Here is a 19,540-nt window from a genome sequence, read left to right as displayed (position 1 = left end):
AGTTCAAATATAAACAAAATATGAATATAGGACATACCAAACTGACAAAAGGTAAAAAATAAAAGGAAAGGAAAAAAACAACATATCAGGCAATAGTAATAAAAGAAAGCATGCGTAGCTATATAAATATTGTACAAATAGGAACCAGGGTCTCCTGAACTGCAGGCGGATTCTTTACCAGCTGAGCTACCTGAAAGCCCAGCCATATACATTTTGCACAAATAGAAAACAACACAAATCGGTGAAGTCAGATCCAAAGTATTTCATAAAATATAAGATTCAACAACAAAAAACTTTCTGAGTTAATCAGGATAATGCAACTCTAAAGACAATTTGAACATCAGGAATTATTATAAATTAGTATTCTTCTAAAATGTATAAGTAGATAAAACATTCAGCCCAAACTAAAGGAAGTGAATTAATACTGTCATCACTGTTTTGGGATTCATGATGTCTATACAGGGAGGTTGTCTGTCACCATCTCAGCTTTAGTCAGATATTTAACAGATTGTGACCAGTTTTTAATTACACTTTGAAAAGTCCTTGTAGATATTGCAAATACAAAATAGAGTGGTCATAAAAAAATGAGTTAGTAAATAGGTCCAATATGATGGATTTGATTCAACCTGGAGAATGCAGAATTCATACTCTCTTCATACAGAAGATGTCCTGTTAGAACTATGTCAGAGCTTTTCAATGAAGAGATATGTGAGTTGCAAGAATGATCATGAGATCATGAGAGGTGAAATCTGATAGGATCAGAGTTCAGTAAAACAAGAGCTCTAATATGAAAAAAAGCAAAAACAATTCATTTACCTGTGGGTCAGACCCTATTCTAGGCACTTGGAAGGGGACAAAATAAAGTCTGCCTTTGTGGAACTTGCTTTCTATGGGGGAAGGCAGTTAATAAACCAATAAGTCAATGTTGAATAATGATGAAACTAGGGTGGATGTGTGGGTGTTTATATATAAACAAGACATTAGGGAAGACTTACAATTGAAGAGACCTGAAGGATACCTGGGGAAAAGAGAAAGTGCAAATACTCCAAGGCAAGAGTGTATTTAAGAACATGATGGCCAGCAGAGACTAGAGTAGAGGGAGAGAAGAAATGAGACCAGAAAGGCAAAGGGAGAAGAAAGGTTGGATTATGTACAGCAGGAAAGATTATTTTAAGGACTCTGAGATAGGAGCTGTTGGAAACTTCCAGCAGAGGGTCTGTGTTTTAACAGATCACTCTGGCTTCTGCATTGAGAACAGACTGTAGGGGAAAAATAGGATACAGACCAGTTAGGAGACCGTTTCAATGATCAGGTATGATAGTGGCTTACTGTAGTGTGTTAACAAGATGTGAAAATAGTGACATATGGATGAATTTTGCATATGTCATAAGATATAAAACTTAGGGATTTCCCTGGCAGTCCAGTGGTTAGGACTCCATGCTCCCAGTGCAAAGGTCATGGGTTTGATCCCTGGGTCAGGAAACTAAGACATCACATGCCGCTTGGCCCACCCCACCCCTCCCCCCCAAATTTCTAAGATACAAAACTTAGAAAATTTGCCAATGGATTTGATGGAGGATGTAAGGAAAGGGGGTGTTAAGGGGTTATTAGAGTTGGTTCTAAGCAACTAGAAGAACGGAGTCACTATTTCTGAAGATGGGCTAGGAGGGGCAGGAACCAGCGATTCAGTTTTGGACATATATTAGGTTTAAGATGCTTATTAGACCCCTAAATGGAGATGTCAAGTAAGTGGGTAGATATGAGTTGCGTTCAGAAAAAAAATCTGGGCTAGAGATAGAAATTTGGGAGTTTTTAGTTGATCATGAGGTGACGGGGGAGTTGGACAAATGATACAGGGCCTTTAGGACTTTGAGAGTGAATGTAGACTAAAAGAAGGGGTCCTATGGTTGAGCCCTGGACTTAATCATACATTTTGAGGCTAGAGAGAAAAGGAGGAACCAGAAAAGAGGATGGAGATGGAGCAGTGCAGCAGCACCTTCGTAAGGACAACCAGGAGAAAGCACATGGTATCCCAGAAGCTAAATGAAGAACATATTTATTTCTAGGAGTGAGTAACAAACTCAGATGCTGCTGACCTGTCAAGTAAGATGAGGACTGATATATTTAGCAACATGAAGGTCATCAGTGACCTTAGAGTTCAAGAGACTGGGGTCAAAAAGCTATTTGTAAAAATTCATTTCTAAGACCAGTTTTCTAACTTTGATCACTGGATATTATTAAGGAATTATTAATTTTAAAAGGCATGATAATATCATTGCAGCTTTAGCTCTTGACCTATATGTTGAGGTGTTTATGCATGAAATGATACAATGTTTGAGATTTTTTTTATTGGGGTGTAGTTGCTTTTGTCTGGGATTTTAAAAACAATATTTATTTATTTGGCTGTGCCAGGTCTTAGTTGCGGCATGTGGGAGCTAGTTCCCCGACCAGGAACTGAACCCAGGCTCCCTCCACCGAGCAGTCTTAGCAACTGGACCACCATGTAAGTCCAGGTGAGTCCCTGTGTGGAATTTAACATAATCCTTTGGAGGTGGAGAGAGAAGGGAAGGGTGGGGTAGAAGGTATAGATCAAACAGATTGGCCCTATTTACAGACAAGTATTGAAGCTGGGTGATGCATACATGTCAATTTACCATATTTTTAGCTTGAAATTTTCCATAATAAAGTTTAAAGAAAATTTTTTTGAAAGAGAGGAAAAATTGGAAACAGCTGATGTTTAATGAACTTAAAAAAAAAATTATTTGGCTGCACCAGGTCTTATTTGCAGCAAGAGGGATCTAGTTCCCTGACCAGGAATCAAATCTGGTCCCCCTACACTGGGAGTGCAGAGTCTTAGTCACCGGACCACCAGGGAAGTCCCCTTGATGAACTTTTAAGAAATAATTTTACAAAAGATACTGATTTGTTTTTGTGTCTTTAAAAAGCTACAGAATGAACAGTTTAATCTGAAATCTACTTTTAACTAGCAACTCTTTGTTTAAAGAATGAATTAAAAAAAAAATAAAGAATGAATGAGACTCCAACCGTGGTAAATAACTTTTTTGACTAGCTGAGATTGACATGTTTAAGAGTAAAACATTAGACTAGGATTTCCAGGTTATATATCCTATAGATTGATTTTCCTCATTTTTGGAATAGGCCCTACTTGCAAGTGAATCTAATCTAGATGGCAGGGTATAGCTGTGAAGTAGTAGCTGCTGCTCACCACTAGAGGGAGCCTCTGACCATCAGAGGGTATCTAGTACACACAGCAGGTGCCTGAGCATGTTGAAGAGTGACAAGCTAAGAGCAGCAGCAGGATCATTTTTCCCCTAAAATATGTTCATATTCAATTCTTATTTGGGGAAAAGTCTTCTTATCCAGTTTAAAGGAGGACTGAGCCTCTGGCTTAAATTAAAATTCAAAGCTTTGAGAATCCTCAATTCCTCCTTCATTCCAGTTACTTGTTCCATCATAAAATGTATTACCATCTCAATTCTCTTCCTTCCTCTCCAGTTGGGTATTGCCAACATCCTAAATGCACATTACTTCACACCTAAATTATCCATCTAACTTGTCAACTTTTTCTATCTGCTGTGATAGAACTGTAATCAGATTGACTTTGGAATTCTTTTACCTCCCACTTATGGACAGAAACATTCTACACTTCCCCCACTGACTGCAGCTTAAAATAAAAATCCCTCAGCTTAGCAGCCAGGGTTTCCAGTGTCGCCTCCACCCATATTCATTCCAATATTCTCCCTCGGGTCTCCCTCCACCTTTGCTTTCACCATGGTCTCTTCCTTGCTCTCTACAACAGACCATTCTGTTTGGAGTGGAGACAGTGCTGCTGTCAACTGTCCCAGCACTCATGCCCATTCTCAGACTTCTAGGCCCTTGTGCTCAAGTGAAACTTTCCCCAACACTTCAGGCCCACAGTAACCTCTATAATTTTCTTTTAAAAAACTTCCCTTTTGACTGCACTGGGTTTTCCCTGCTGCACATGGGCTTTCTCTAGTTCCAGTGAGCGTGCTCTGTACAGCACAGGCTTAGCTGCCCCTTGGCATGTGGAACCTTCATGGAGCAGGGATCGAACTCATGTCTCTTGCTTTGGCAGGGGGATTCTTAACCACTGGACCACCAGGGAAGTCCACTTCTAATTTTCTTCCATATTTTATGCTCTATACCACTCTTTCAGAAATCACATCTCATGTATTCTTTTTGTGTGCATGTATGTTGTACTCTTCTGGACTCTGTAAACCCTTTAAGTAAGATCAATTACTTCTTTTAACCTTCAACTGCCCAGTGCATTGACTGTTCTTACTCATTAGCTGCTGCATAAATATTTGTAGAATGATCTTAACAAAGTAGGGAATAGTGGTATGGAGGGGAACATCCTAACCTCAACCTCACAGAAAAACACATGGCTGAGGAAAGCAGTCTCTATGCTTTCCTAAGAAAACGTGGGGCCAAGTTGAGGGAAGGAAAGGGAGAGAATCCTAGGGCCAACAAATCTTAAGCTTGCTTTTCCCACTGTCGCTCTCCTTTCCTCCTAAAGCCAAGCAAAATTTTGAGCTTTGGATCCCCAAATCCCTAGGCAACAGACCTACATTAATTCATTTTCTAGTCATTCACAGCTTTTCCTTGTCAAGTTAAGGATGGAGGAGGTGGCCAGAAGGTAATGAATGAAATCATTTCTCTCAGCCTGAGTTAGTCCAAAGCTGGAGTGAGAAAAACTGGAAAGCATGCATTCATTCCGGGTAATATGAACAAAACAGCCTGGGGTAGAAGGGTGGAGCAGATGGTGTATGAAAAAGAATCAAGAGGAAGCAAGAAGTCTAAATAACTGACAAAAGTTTAATGCATTAAAACCAGATACTTATCGCTTTTATATTGTATTTGCCATTTCTGAACAATACAAAGTAGAGGCAAATAGTGACACTTCATAAAAATGTTGACTCCCCATTCCTGTCCTTAAGCCTCCCTCAAGTATTCCCTCCCACCCATGACAGAACTCTGTCCTGAATAAAACACTTAAATACATCATAAATAGTAAATTATGAAAAAAAAATAGCAAGAATTGTTTCTTTCCTTCTTGTAAAAAAGAACATGGCAGCAAAGACAGGCAGCCAGAAACTGGCTGGGGGTGTCTAATATAGACAGTTACTCAGGGTGTGGACTAAGCTACTATCAAGGCAGGGTGGGATGGAGGGGGACAGTACAGGGATTCAACAATCTGCCAGACACACCAGGACCCCTTCTTCCCCTGAGAGGAGGAGGAGGACCAGATGGTGAACACAGGGAGAAGAGGGATTACACAGCCCCCATGTCCACGTTCTCTGCGTGAAGAGAGGCGGCAGGGTGTGGGGCACAGCAATGACTGCACTAAGGCAGGAATCTGCTGGCTCCCTATGCGTTTAAGAGAACATTCTCTAGCCTCACAGTTACCTGTTCAACAGACAGGTATCCCCATCTCCATCTCAGCTCCACTAACAGCAGAACACTGTAGGAAAAGGTGGGAAGAGCAAGGAAGACATCTCCTTTGGAGAAGAAATCTAAAATTCATTTGATAAGTCTTCATATTTAGAAAAACAAGCAGAATACATTTCAAATTGCAAAACAGTAATAATGATTATGGCCTGGCAGTGAGTAGGGTTCTGCCTAGAAAGGGTTCTGACCTGTGAGCCCCAAGACTGCACCACTGTTTAACAAAAGGGGTAAAGACTACCCCGTGTCCCACTCTCTCCATTCCTTCAGCCTTAAGAAATTCATTAAGAGAGGAGGAGTTAAAGAGGAACTGTTCCTAGCAGAGCAGTCACCACCTTCTGTTTCTCAAATACCAGGGCTCTTCTGAGGGAACCCTGTGAATAGGCATCTCTCCAATACTTCCGGAGTTTTGATCTGAAAACTGGTTTGAAATTGTGTGCTATTTTCCTTTTCCTTTTTTAAGGAAACAAAAGGAGAGGGATGGGAGGTTAAACACCCCCCCAAAAAACCTTTACAAAGATTACAGGAGTCTTCTTCCAGAGAAAGAGTTAAGGTAGGGATAAGGTACCAGCCAGTCTGTCCTGAGGAAATTAAAGAGTCCAGCTCCTGATGAAAGGTAGATGAGGGGGAAAGAAAATCGCCAAGTCCAGCAACCCCACTTCCAACAGGAAGAAGGGGGATCTGAAATCATTCAGTTGTGGAAGCCAAGGCTGGTGAGTTGAAAACTGGTTTCACCCAACTTGGGAGTGGAGAGGATGCTGCCGTCCTCAACTGTCCCGGCACTAATGCCCATTCATAAGGAAGGGAAAGGAGAAAAGGTTCTTCTTCTTCGGGGGAAATGGAGAGCTCTCCTAGCTTCCACTGCACTCCTTTTTTGATGACCATGAAAAAGAAAACTCAGCACTGCTGGGTCAAGGGCTGACATCTTGGGATCACAGAGGTGGTTGAGTCTCGCTCCAAGTCTTCTGAGGATTTTTGCTCACTGAAAAGGTAAAGTGTATAAAGTTAAGGATGTAGAGTATGAGATAAGGGGACAGGAAAGGAATTCAAGTTAATTTCAACCTAGATGGCAGACCTAAAAAGTTTCCTTCTAGTCCAGTCTCAGGTTCCAAGAACACAGTACCAAAACCAAAACCAAAACAAAAGCAAAAATCCACGCCCCCCCCCACCACCACCAAACCAAAAATTTTTAAAGTAAGATTTAAGGGAAGGGGGACACCCAGTCCCCCTAACCCTGACAACTACTTCCTTGCTCTACTCCATCAGTGGTGCTGTTTATACCCTTTCAAAGCAGCCACCTCCCCCACATCCCAGAAACTTACATGGACGAACTCTGACTCTGGAACTTCATGTTTTTCCAAGAGGGTTGAACTAACAGGAGTGGGGGAAAAAAATGGGGGCAGAAAGAAAAATGAGTAAATAAATGAGGAAAAGAGCTCTCAGGTCAAATCTCAGACTGCTTCTCCATATTTCACTGGGAATCAACTTAGAATTCAGAAAGAAGGGACTGAGTTACTAGATCTGGAAGCACATTCTTTTAATTAATAGTTTCTTGACTTCTATAAAATACTTCCTTAACACCCTCCTCACTACTACTTTCAATCCCCAGGTGTGGTAGGCACCCAACAATCACTGCCACCTGATAGTCATGCCATCATGTCATTTTCTCCTCAAGTGTGGGCTGCACTTAAAGAGACTCTGTTCTAGCGAAGAGAATGCACCACAGGTGATGGAAATCAATTCTGAGATTAGGCTATGTAGTATCCTCTTGGGCACGTGCTCTCCAATTTGTTTGCTCTGAGGAAGCTGTGGCAATGCTGTGAACTGCATCATGGAGAGGACCATGTGAAGAGGAACTGAGGAATACCTCCAGCCAATAGCCAACAAGGAACCCTTAGCCCAGGAGCCTGCAAGAAACTGAATCCGGCCAACAACCACAGAAGCTTGGAAGCAGATCCTCCTCCCTGGGCAAGCCTTCAGATGAGACCACACTGCTGGCTAACAGCTTGACTGTAATCTCCTGAGAGACTCTGAGCCAAAGGCACCCAGCTAAGCCATACCCAGATTCTTAAGCCACATAAAATCTGAGATAACAACATTTGTTGTTTTCAGCTGCTAAAATTTGGGGTAATTTATTTCACAACAGGTAATACAAATTTTTGTACCTGGAAATGAAATGCTGCTGTAATAAAAATCTAAAATGTAGAAGTGGCTTTGGAAGAGAAAAATGGGCTTTGAGGATAGTTTCAGTGGAAGTTTAAAAGTGTGCTGAAGAATTCTGGACTATAAGGGGTTTGCCGGTAAGGGCTTAAAGGGAAGTGAGAAAAATCTTATTGGAAATTGAAGGAAAGGGGATCTTTGCAATGTAGTGGAACAAAGTGTAGTGACAATGTCATCTATACTTATGTGGAAAGTAGAGTATGTGCCTAATGGACTGGGTGACCTAGCTAAGGAGATTTCTAAACCAAGTGCTGAAGGTGCCACCTGGTTTCTTCTTAATGCTTACAGTAAAATATGACAGGAGAAAAATATATGAAGGGAAGGACTAGGAAACAAAAAGAAGCCAAGACTTGAAGGTTTTGAAAATTCTGAGCCTCCCTAGATAGCAAGTAATGCTAAAATTAACAAATGGATAAAATCTAAGGCACTGCTAGGAAAATGTGGTCTATAGATGAAGCCATGGGTGTAACTATAAAACATCTGTTAAGAACTCAAAGTACTATTGAGTCATAAGAAAGGACATTCAAAAGATTAAGGGTATGTCTCTCAGATCCTCTCAACTTGAACAGGATCTCTAAGAAGCATAGAGCTTATCAGAAGGTATTTGTGGGTATGGCTTTGGTATAACAGTAAATCCCAGTGAGATTCATAGGAAGCCCATAAAATCTCTGAGAGCATTAGAGCAACAGACACACTGTCCTGCTTGGACTAAAAAAGACAGAAATAGTACACAATGAAGAAACCACTGGATCCTCAAAATTCTGGCAAGTAGGCTGAGAAAATGACTCAGGTGCAAGCACATTCTAGTTTTCATGAAGACTCAGAAGGCAAAACCAAGAGTTCAAAAGGTAAAGCCAAAAGTCATGCATTATTCTCATGCTTTGAGACGTGATAAAAGAAAACTCAAAAAAAAAAGAAAAAGAAAACTCCAGCATTTGCTGGATTTTAGGCTCCTCTGTGCCTCCTATTTTCCATTTTTTGTGCAGGAATGTGTAAAGATTTTTTACTTTCTTGCTTGTTTGTCTCATCGTGGTATGCTGGTGTATGGGGAGAAGATAGCCTGTCTCTTTTATTAGTTCCACAGGTCCAAAGTGATCCCTACTTCCTGATACATGCTTAGGTACATGCACTCTCACTTGCCTATGCTAAGTGAAGCCGGCTGCCATGTTCTGAGTTATCCTCTGGAGAGGCTCATGTGGCCAAGAACTAAAGGAGGCTCCCAGAAAACAGTCAGCAAGGAACCAAGGCCCTCAGTCCAGCAACTCACCAGAAACTGAATCCTGTCAAAGAGCACATAAACGTGAAGTGAAGCCTCTCAGTTGGCCTTAAGATGAGCCTAGCCCTAGCCAACGTGTAACTATCATGTCATGAAAAATCTTGAGTCAAGAACCCAGTTACACTGCACCTGGATTTCTGACTCACAGAAACCATGATATATGTATGTTGTTTTAAGTCACTAAGTTTTTGGGTACATTATGATGTAACAGGTGATCAACACACCAAAAACAAAACGAACTCACAATCCATATAACAGATCCTTTTGAAAGGCTGACTGTTCACTGTCTTCAGTGCCTAGGAATCCTCCCAGCCTTAAATCCTAAGCTAAGAATTCTCACTTAAGTCATCAGGAAATGAAGTGTTTATTAAGATATTCTGATTAAATATCAGAAAAGTTTGTACATAAGGGTTTCCCACCACCCCTAAAAACACAGAGATGTTGATACACCTTTCCAAATCACTAAAGATGAGCTCTTAGGAAGATGAACGTGCAAAAATATAGTGAAGAGCAAAAGACAATAAAATCCGGGGAACAAAAAAAACAAACCAACAAAATTATGGAAGTTCTCAAAAGATCTGAAGAGAGAGATGAGAAGATTACATGGAGAAAGAGACCAGGGAACCAACCTTGTAGTTAGCGCTTGCAAAGTCTCTCCAACTACAGGTGAGAAATAGGGGTCAGGAATAGTCGAGACCTCACTGATTTTCTCCAAAGGTGGAGTCTGAGGTAAAACATCAGGACGACCCAAGTGGACGCCTGGAAAAAAGAAAGAGGAAGAAAATCAATAAATCAAAAAGAAGAGAAAATGGGGTGGGGGGAATATAGGAAAAAATATGTAGCAACTTGGCTTTTCATGAACAGGAATGGGGAACAGAGGTCCTAAGCAGAAAAAGATAAGGGCTCAGAAGGGAGGGAGGGAGCACCCATCACATGGGGACTCCAACCCTGGCGCTGACCTGGCTCCACTTCCGCCTTTGTTGTCACTTGTGCCTTGTGCTCCCCAGAGACTGATGGCTGGTAAGTTACGCAGGAGTTGCCGCTGGGGCCTGCTCGCCGAGAGAAAGATGAGCCAGACCGAAACTTTTTGGAAGGAGAGGGCTTCACTTCAAAAGGGAAAGAGAAAGCCTACTTAGCACCTACCTCAGAAACAGTCACCAAGACATAAATACAACTTGCTAGTGTCCCCAACAAAAACCCAAGGTTGTTCTTCTGCAAAGCAGGAAAAATCGTTAATGTCAACAAAGATGGGCTCTATGAACTGCTTATCAGACGAGGGGGCATCTCAGTTCACGTCACTTTGGAAAAGAAAGCAGAGAACCCAGAGGAAAAGGGATGCGCATTTCTCCCCTCCTACAACCCTGATGGCTTTGCTTCCACCTGATGACATGTCTCCTAATCCGTAATTCCTTTTTCTTTAATAGGAGCCTTCAGTTAAACCAGACACTCTATATCCTTGTAGAGCTTGATACACATAGCACCATGATGATACTTTACACTTGTTTATTCTCTTTGAAAAGATTATTCTATGTTTGTTAAGATTGTTTGGCATGCATAGGTCCTCTTTGCCTCACTGAGGGATCACTAATGGCTATGATGAGGAGATGGAAATAGGAAGGAGCTGGAATTTGCCAGTGGCAGTAGCATGGAAGGTTTGGAAAAAAAAACACTGGCACTTCCCAACTCCCTTCCCTAGGCTGAGACCCTAGCAAAAAGGTAAAACCCACAAATGAAATAAGAGGAAACTGAGGGAGCAAATCAGAAGTGAGAGAGACAGAAAGAGGAGAGCCTCTAGCTGACTAATATCTGCTAAGCAGACATGAGTATATGCTTCTCCAACCTTCTGATCCTCATCTGAGAACTCCGTGGCCTTGGGGATACAGTAATATTCTTGCCTATCTCTGTCCATAGAAGTCTGGCTTTGCCTACCTCAGCCTGTGGCATGGATCCTACACCCACAATTAAGTATTTTTACAATCCCACCAGTTTCTCAGAAATGCCCCTCACCTCGACAACACATGTAGGGATTGCCAGGGGGGAAAACAGCAACTTGATAATGACTGGGGCAGAGTGAGTGACATAAGGATGGGCAGCAGCTCTCAAGGGATGTGGGTAAAGGAAGAGAAGTCTCTGGCTTTGGCAGTTCCCTGACAGAGGAGTCCTGCTCCCACCTCTTGAAGTAAGAGAGCCATTGGAGGGTCATCTGGCAGAAGCCACTTACAGGGAATCTTCTTAAAAACTGTAGTGCACATGAAACGCTGGAACCGTTCAGCGTAGAAGCTGGGGCGATGCACTGATACGGTGTCCTGCAGAGGAAACAAGATGGCTGTAGTTTAGAGAAGGGGAGACCCAGCAAGAGAATCTCTAGTCTAAGGGCCATTTTTCCCTAGGCTGAGACCCTAGCAAAAAGGTAAAACCCACAAATGAAATAAGATAAGAGGAAACTGAGGGGGCAAATCAGAAGTGAGAGAGCCAGAAAGAGGAGCACCTCTAGCTGACTGCTACTCACCCCATCATGTACCAGAGCTTTCCAAGAATGCTCCAACTTCTTAACAAACCTGTCAAGAAAAATGTATACATCATGAATTCACATTAAATGAATGACCTTATAGATTGTATTTAACAGACTTGAGCAATCATAGTAGAAAAACTTGAAAAGACAGAAGCCAGGAAAGCACTCCCACTATTATGCTATAGTTTTTCAAAGAACAGACAGAGTAGTGCTTATTCAGCATGGAGATCAAAGCTGTTTCTAAAGTAAGTCAACTATCCTCTCACTGGAAAAGGATACTTAATACATCCTGGCAAGTCAGGGACAAGAATATTTATTGTAAAAGGGGAACTGTAGGGACAGACAGGCAAGCCTGGAGGGAGGTCAAATATTGTCTAGTCCTCACTAGTGCCTGAAATCTTACAGGAGCAAAACTGGGGTCTAACATTTCCAGCTCTTCCCTCACTACCATCCACTGCTTTAGTCCCACAGGCTAATACTTCTCACAGAACAGTGATCCCTTTGTTTTTCTTCCATGGAAAAGAGGAATGTGTTTCCAACTGTATCCCAATGTGGAGTATGACTCATCTCACAGGTTTTCCACAAAGAGCCAACAGGATGGCGTATTCCACCCTGCTGCTTCTGAGAACTGACTCAGCTTTCCACAAAGGTGTATGCTATGTTTGTGAGATGGTGGGTAAGGAAGTCAAGAGACAGGCATAACCAAGGAAATAAACCACCATTTGAAACCCAGTGAGGCAAGCAGCCAGACTGCAACTTACTGTTCTTGCTTCAGGAAGAATTTGGTGACAAACCCATCTAAAAGAGCAAGGTGAGTAAGTCTATATCCACTATAACTCTGGGATTGGTATGTTTCTCACCTGTAAGACTGCAGAATGTCAATGATCCCAATATAAAGCAGCAGCCTTTCCCCTTTACTATTCCGGGCCGGGATGCCACCCATACTGGGGAAGACAAAAAGGAAAGAGTAACAGTATCTTCTGGTTAGCAGGCAGGAGCTTCTGCTAAATTCAAACCCAATCAAGACCTGTAACTGAGACCTAAGCACAACTATCCCATCTTCCATAAACGGGAAGAGTGAGAGCCTTCACCCAACCCTAGCCACTTTGGAGTATTTATTACATACAACTTCTTGCTCTCCAAATTTCACTTGCCTGCCTCTCCCACCCCAATTTCACCAAAAAGAATCTAAAAAGAACTCAGCAATTTTAGGAATACTCTCCCAATTAACTCTAAACTTTCTTAGTACTCTCCTTTTTTGCCCTGCCATGTGTCTTGTGGGATTTTAGTTCCCTGATCAGAAATCAAACCCAGGCCCTCAACCCCTGGACCACCAGCAAATTCCTCCCTAGTACTTTAATTTATGCCCACTAAGACACTCTTCTTGAGAATCATGATAAAGAATACTTTAAATGAAACCACCCAAAAGACATTTGATACTTCAGTAACTGCACTTCTCTGGTCCATGAATGTAACAAAGATGCCTTCCATAAAAAACTCAAAGTGGCTCAGTCCTATCTGACTCTGCAACCCCATGAACTGCAGCTTGCCAGGCTTCTCCGTCCATGGAATTCTCAAGGCCAGAATACTGGAGTGGGTAGCCTTTCCCTTCTCCAGGAGATCTTCCCAATCCAGGGACCAAAACCAGATTTCCCGCACTGCAGGCAGATTCTCTACCAACTGAGCCCCTAGGGAAGCCCCAGAATACTGGAGTGGGTAGCCTACCCCTTCCCCACGGGATCATCCCAACCCAGGAATCAAACCAGGGTCTTCCGCATTGCAGGTGGATTCTTTACAAGCTGAGCTAGTTCTTAGAGAATCATGATAAAGAATACTTTAAAATGAAACCACCTGAAAGACATTTGATACTTCAGTAACTATTTCTTTGATCCATGAATGTAACAAAGATGCCATCCATAAAAAAAAGTCTGTAACAAACTGTTTTTGATGAAGTTCTTACAATCTGCAGGTATGTATCTAAGACTCTAAGCCACATTTTTTAAGAGTCTCTTAATTTTGAACGGCACTCCTTCCAGGTTTACAAAGCCCAAATTTAAGAATCTTCCTTTCCTTTTACATTCTTAGGAAAGCTCACTCTATAGTTCTGCAAGTATTAATGTTGACTTCACTGCTGAATAAAGGCTACTCCTCTCAGAAGCTGTGTACCCCTCTCTAGAAAAAAATGCTCTGAGCCTACACACTCCTTCCTGGTGCCCAAGTCCACTCACTGGTCATCGGTCTCCATGGTGCCACCTCGCCGAGCCTCGCCCTGGATAGATTCCATGGCTGTGGAATAGAGAGCCTTTTGGGGGGCTGGTCTGCGAGTATCAGCTGAACACTGTGCTTCACTGCCTAAAGGCTCTCGCTGCGCATGATCTATGTTATGGATTGACACCAGGAGGCTATAGTCCATTATCTTGAAGCTCTGCAGCACCTAACAGAAAGAAAAAACATGATCTGAGCCTTGGGAGGTATGAGGATCTTTTTTCAGGATCTTATAGCTTTCCTGGTCTAACTACTCCAGAGTTAACCACAGGATTATCCTTTGCTCCTACCACTCCTTGGAGAACAGTACACTGACCTTCTCTGCTCTCCCATCCCTGATACTCCTTCAGTTTTCCTTCACCAGAGTAAATACAAATTAGACCACAGCCTAGCCCACAAGACCTTGTTTGTTTGTTCTTTCCTTGTGTCTCTTCATGAAAAGAACATTATTAACTCAATAAAAGAAGAAATATGTATCTGAGCTCAAAAAAAAATCCACAGGAGGGTCAATAAAAGCATACTTTTGTGACAGTGAAGATCTGTGGCAGGACCTTATATGGCCAGCTTCACGGTTCAATATCTGCTGAAGCCTCACCATCTGTAGGCTCTGTGCCTGCTTGTGTGGATACAGACACTTAAGAGACCATCTGTCCTCATGGATATCGTAATTTAGTAAGGGAAACAAACATAAAAATAAATACAATACAGTCTAGTATGTGTAATAACAGAAGTGCATACATGGTTGAGGAATACTACAGAGGTGGTCAGGAGGTATATAAATAGGTTTATGAGGGATAGATTAGAAAGAAAATAAATGCATGCAAACAAGGGAAAGAAAGAATAATGCAATAATGCCAAGGCCTGGAGGCATGAAATAGCAGGCCACGAGCAGATGGGTAAAATCTGGTGTTGCTGTTTAGTCACTAAGTCATGTCCAACGCTTTGTGGCCCCATGGGACTGCAGCATGCCAGGCTTCCCTGTCCCTGATTATCTCCTGGAATTTGCTCAAATTCACATCCAGAGTCTGGTGAGGCAAACTGTAGGTGTTTGGCATATGAGAGAGGATGGTAGGGGAAGGACAATGCCAGGCCTGATGATTAAAAAGTGTGGACTGAAAAAAAAAAAAAGTGTGGACTGTCTCTCCAGTTCTCAACCGGGTATACTTCCACCAGCTCCAATAGCTCACTTTGGTGGTACAGCTCACCCAAGGCTGTTTTGATAGGTGGGTAAAGGATAAAGAGAATACAGGACTGATTCTTATGTGTAATTTACAAAACCTCTCTGCTCCACCAAGTATCCAGTTCTCACAACCAAAAGAGCCAAACTAAAATGGGCATTATCCTGGAAGAAGAGGCAAAGTAAGCAAAGGAAAGCAAGGATGATAACACTATGGACTGAGTAGATGACAATCCTACAAAAGCAGCTTGCAAAAAAAAAAAAAAGATGTGGAAAAACAAGGGAAAGATATCACAAAACCCAAAAGACATTAAGAAAGTGGAAACAATCAACTGTCAAACACTGCAGAAAACTCAAGGAAGGACTAAGAAGTACTCTCTACTTGGCATACAGGTGGTCATTGGAGAGAGCAATTCAACTGGAAGTGGTGCGAGCAAAAGCCAGGACATAGAGGGTTAAGGCAGGAAGAGAAGAAAAAGGCAAAGGAGAAAGGAAGGCATCATTACATGAAGACATTGAAAAAAATTCTCCTACACTTTAAGTTGATGATGGGGGCAAGATGAAGGGATGCTACAGAATAGAAAGTTGAGGTAGCTTGTTGAGAAACAAGGCTGGGGGGATGGGAGTTACAAAATTGTTTGGAGAGAGTACCAATCACTTGGAATCTCTGAGAGAAACAGGAAATGCATTAATGAGCAACACTGATGGCCCAAGTGGAACTGGATATCAGAAATCTATAGAGGAACTTCCCTGATGGTCCAGTGGCTACCACTCCATGCTCCCAATGCAGGGGGCTTGGGTCTGATCCCTGGTCAGGGAAGGAGATCCACATGCCACAATTAAAGATCTTGCATACAACAAAGATTGAAGATCCAGCATGCTGTAACTAAGACCTGGTACAGCCAAATATATAATTCTTTTAATGGTATTAAATAACCTGTAGAGATGCCAGTATACATAGCTGTGATTTTTTTTCTTCCAGCAGCACTCAGCTTCCAAGGTATAAATTTGAATTGGCAGGCAGGATCAAAATCTGAGCAGTGATGGTGTTGGTATGGAAACAAGGAGAATGTATGATTATGAGGCCCAGGACAGGTAGAGGAAAAACAAAGACAGGGAGGAGAGTTAGACCAACAGGGAGAAAGTAAAAATGTAAAGACATAAATGAGCTAATGTAAAAGATACTGTAAACGAAGTATGACACATACTGAAAAATAGAGTCCCATCTCTTACAGATTAAATGCCTTAGAACCACCAAGCTGTTTTAGTCACTGAGATTTCTGGTGCCTGAGAGAGAAGGAAGTATGACAAACTTACCAAACAGTCACGCTGCAGGGTCTTGCATAGAGCATTGTACATATCGGCATCCAAAAAGAGCCCATCAGGGATGTCTTGTAAGAAGTCCAGATCTTTAAGGGTAGGGAGAGGTTTCTCTCGCTCTTTTTGGGAAGCTCGCCTTTTGTATGTTGAGCCCTTGAGGTCATACTTGATATGCATCTTGACTGACCGTGGTAAGAGATTGTTCATCACGACAATTCGAATATTCTTACCACCTGCCTGCACACAGTACAGTCCATAGAACTTAGGCAGCAAAGTCCGAGGGTTCTGGTTGAGGTTCTGAGGGCAAGAAAGTTAAAAAGCAGCAGAAGAGCAAGTCAGCTGATTTTCAGTGAAGCTCAAGGGCAAAACCTGTCACCCACCTTCCTCTGTCTGCTCATGGGATTTCAGACAATCTGCCTGCCCAGAAGCCCATATTGTAATTGTTTTAAAACTTTCCAATGTATCTATCTCAATAATGGTATCACCACCAAGCCACGTAGCAGATCCTCCCATATACTAAGCAGTCAGGATACTACACATATGATGAATATATTCCTTTAGAGAGGTTTAAGGGAAGACAGCACTGAAAAAGTCTTAACCCTTAGCCTTCTTTACAGTATATTTTTGTTGAGTATGATGGGAGGCAAAGGAGAGTTCCCTAACTTCTCCAGAACCTCCAAGAGGTATCAATAAGAATGAATATAGTACTATCAAGAGAAGTAACCAACCTCATTCCCTGATTTAGGAGCTGGACTAAGAATGGAAAGCAAAATCATCACTGAATAAAAACAAAAATAAAACAAATGGGATCTAATTAAACTTAGAAGCTTTTGCACAGCAAAGGAAAACATCAACAAAATAAAAGGAAATCCCCAGAATGGGAGAAAATATTTGCAAATGAAGCAACCAACAAGCAATTAATCTCCAAAATATACAAACAGCTCAAGCAGGTCAATAACAACAACAAAAAACAACCCAATCAAAAAATGGGTGGAAGATCTAAACAGACATTTCTCCAAAGACATACAGATGGCCAAGAGGCACATGAAAAGATGCTCAACATCACTAATTATTAGAGAAATGCAAATCAGAAAAACTACAGTGACGTATCACCTCACATAGTTCAAAATGGCCATCATCAAAAAATCTACAAACAATGACAGAGAGGGTGTGGAGAAAAAGGAACCTTCCTACATTGTTGGTGGGACTGTAAACTGGTATAGCTAATAATGGAGTGTAGTATGGAGGTCCCTTAAAAAACTAGAGTTACCATACGATCCAGCCATATCAATCCTGGGCATATATCCAGAGAAAATCCTAATTTGAAAGGATACACATACCCCAATGTTCATTGCAGCACTATTTACAATAGCCATGACATGGAAGCAACTTATATGTCCACTGACAGAGGAATGGATTAAGATTTGGTACATACGTACAATGGACTTTGTGTGTGCGCTCAGTGGTGTCCAACTCTTTGCAACCCCATAGACTATAGCTTGCTAGGCTCCTCTGTCCACAGAATTTTCCAGGCAAGAATACTGCAGTGGGATGCCATTTCCTACTCCAGGGGGTTTTCCCAACCCAGGGAACAAACCCACATCTCCTGCATCTCCTGCATTGGTAGGAGGATTCTTTTACCACCTGTGCCACCTGGGAAGCCCCATAACGAACAATTATTCAGCCATTAAAAAAAAAAGTATGAAACAATGCCATTTGCAGTGACATGGATGGACCTAGAGACTGTCATACTGAGTGAAGTCAGTCAGAGAAAGACAAATATATAACACTTTTAAGTGGAATATAAAGAAATGGTAAAAATGAACATATTTCAAAATAGAAGTTGAGTCATCAATGTAGAAAACAAAACTTGTGGTTACCAGAGGGAAAGGGAAGGGCATACATTGGGAGATTGAAATTGACATATACACACTACTATAAATAGAACAGGGAGAAGGCGATGGCACCCACTCCAGTGCTCTTGCCTGGGAAATCCCATGGACAGAGGAGCCTGGTCAGCTACAGTCCATGGGGTCGCCAAGAGTCGGACACGACTGAATGACTTCACTTTCACTTTTCACCTTCATGCACTGGAGAAGGAAATGGCAACCCACTCCAGCATTCTTGTCTAGAGAATCCCAGGGATGGCGAAGCCTAGTGGGCTGCCACCTATGGGGTCGCACAGAGGTGGACATGACTGACATGACTCAGCAGTAGCATAAACAGAATAGATAATTAATAAGAATATACTGAATAAACCAGGGAACTCTGTTCAATACTCTGTAATGACCCAGACATGGGAATAGAATCTAAAGAAAAAGTAGACATTATGTGTATGTATAACTGACACACTTTGCTGTCCATCAGAAATTAACACAGCATTGTATATCAACTATACTCTAAATAAATAAATAAACATTACTGAATTTTGTCTTCGGTAGGAAGATCTAAGCTAGGTAACACTTAAAATAGGACAGATAAACAAAACCCCCTTTAGCCATAGAGAGGCAAAGGAGATGGGACCAAAAGCACAAAGATGAACTATATCCCTAAGACAGAAGCGCTGACATTGCTTTCCCCCTGACGTCAACCTCCCCAGCCTTGTCCAGGAGTGGAGTGGGCAGCTCATGCAGTCGGTGCTCCTTGTCCTCTCACCATGTAGTATCCTGGAAGTAGCTTCTGCAGAAACTCCGCCTCTTTGTGCTGGACTGTTTTTATGATGAATTCATCATCACTGGACACATAGAAGAGGGAACCACTAGCCCCAGAGTTGCAGAGTTCAATCAGTGGTTCATTGCAGAGGGAGTACTAGGGCCCAAAGAAAAGAAAGCAAGAGGTTAAGAGATACCAGGGCCTCCCCAATCAGAAATCAACTACAGATGCAATGCTACTCTAAAATAAAAAATAAGATCAAGAATGTGAAGAGGTCTTCCTTTGGAAGTACTCTTCTGATACTGGAAGCCCAGAGTCCTGAGGTCTGGAAGCTTACCAAGTAATCATCAGGCCGGATACCAAATAACTCCCGAAAGTATCGGAAGGCAACAGGTGCGTAGGTCTTGAATCGAAAGTCATTGTAGTGATGAGCAGGGGTCAGGTTGCTGCCTTCACTGTGGGGTTAAATAGAAGAAGCCATAACTTACCAGTCCCTATAATTTAGGGAGTCCCTTTGGTTCTCTCAGGAGGCATGTCACCCAGAGCCAAGTCAATACATGCCTCCTGAGAGGACCAAAGGGACTGGATCAGTCAGTTACATAATGGGACAAAGGTGCAACACAGGGATTAA

At 42.0% G+C, this 19,540-nt stretch overlaps 1 protein-coding gene across 11 annotated transcripts in view; it reads right to left on the bottom strand.

Annotated features, from left to right (window-relative positions):
• Nucleotides 1-4,837: 4,837 nt before the first annotated feature.
• PIP5K1A (phosphatidylinositol-4-phosphate 5-kinase type 1 alpha) overlaps nt 4,838-19,540 on the bottom strand; it is a 40,398-nt gene continuing 25,695 nt past the window's right edge. For 7 of the 11 annotated variants that reach the window (XM_070467319.1, XM_070467320.1, XM_070467325.1 and 4 more), the window contains 9 exons: nt 19,247-19,364; nt 18,913-19,065; nt 16,255-16,554; nt 13,724-13,929; nt 12,356-12,439; nt 11,493-11,541; nt 11,205-11,289; nt 9,943-10,089; nt 8,675-9,742 (listed from right to left, as the gene is read on the bottom strand). In XM_070467319.1, coding sequence (XP_070323420.1) covers nt 9,408-9,742; nt 9,943-10,089; nt 11,205-11,289; nt 11,493-11,541; nt 12,356-12,439; nt 13,724-13,929; nt 16,255-16,554; nt 18,913-19,065; nt 19,247-19,364 — 1,477 coding nt within the window. In that variant the 3' untranslated portion in view covers nt 8,675-9,407. Of the gene's footprint in view, nt 6,470-6,809; nt 6,859-8,674; nt 9,743-9,942; nt 10,090-11,204; nt 11,290-11,492; nt 11,542-12,355; nt 12,440-13,723; nt 13,930-16,254; nt 16,555-18,912; nt 19,066-19,246; nt 19,365-19,540 lie in introns of those variants that run through there. The other 4 variants (XM_020874384.2, XM_020874387.2, XM_020874392.2 and 1 more) reach the window with 3 other exon arrangements.

The sequence above is a fragment of the Odocoileus virginianus genome, chromosome 5, assembly GCF_023699985.2.
Source record: "Odocoileus virginianus isolate 20LAN1187 ecotype Illinois chromosome 5, Ovbor_1.2, whole genome shotgun sequence".
NCBI classification, from domain to species: Eukaryota; Metazoa; Chordata; class Mammalia; order Artiodactyla; family Cervidae; genus Odocoileus; species Odocoileus virginianus.
Note: the sequence above shows the minus strand (reverse complement) of the source record. Positions and strands in the feature narration are given on the sequence as shown.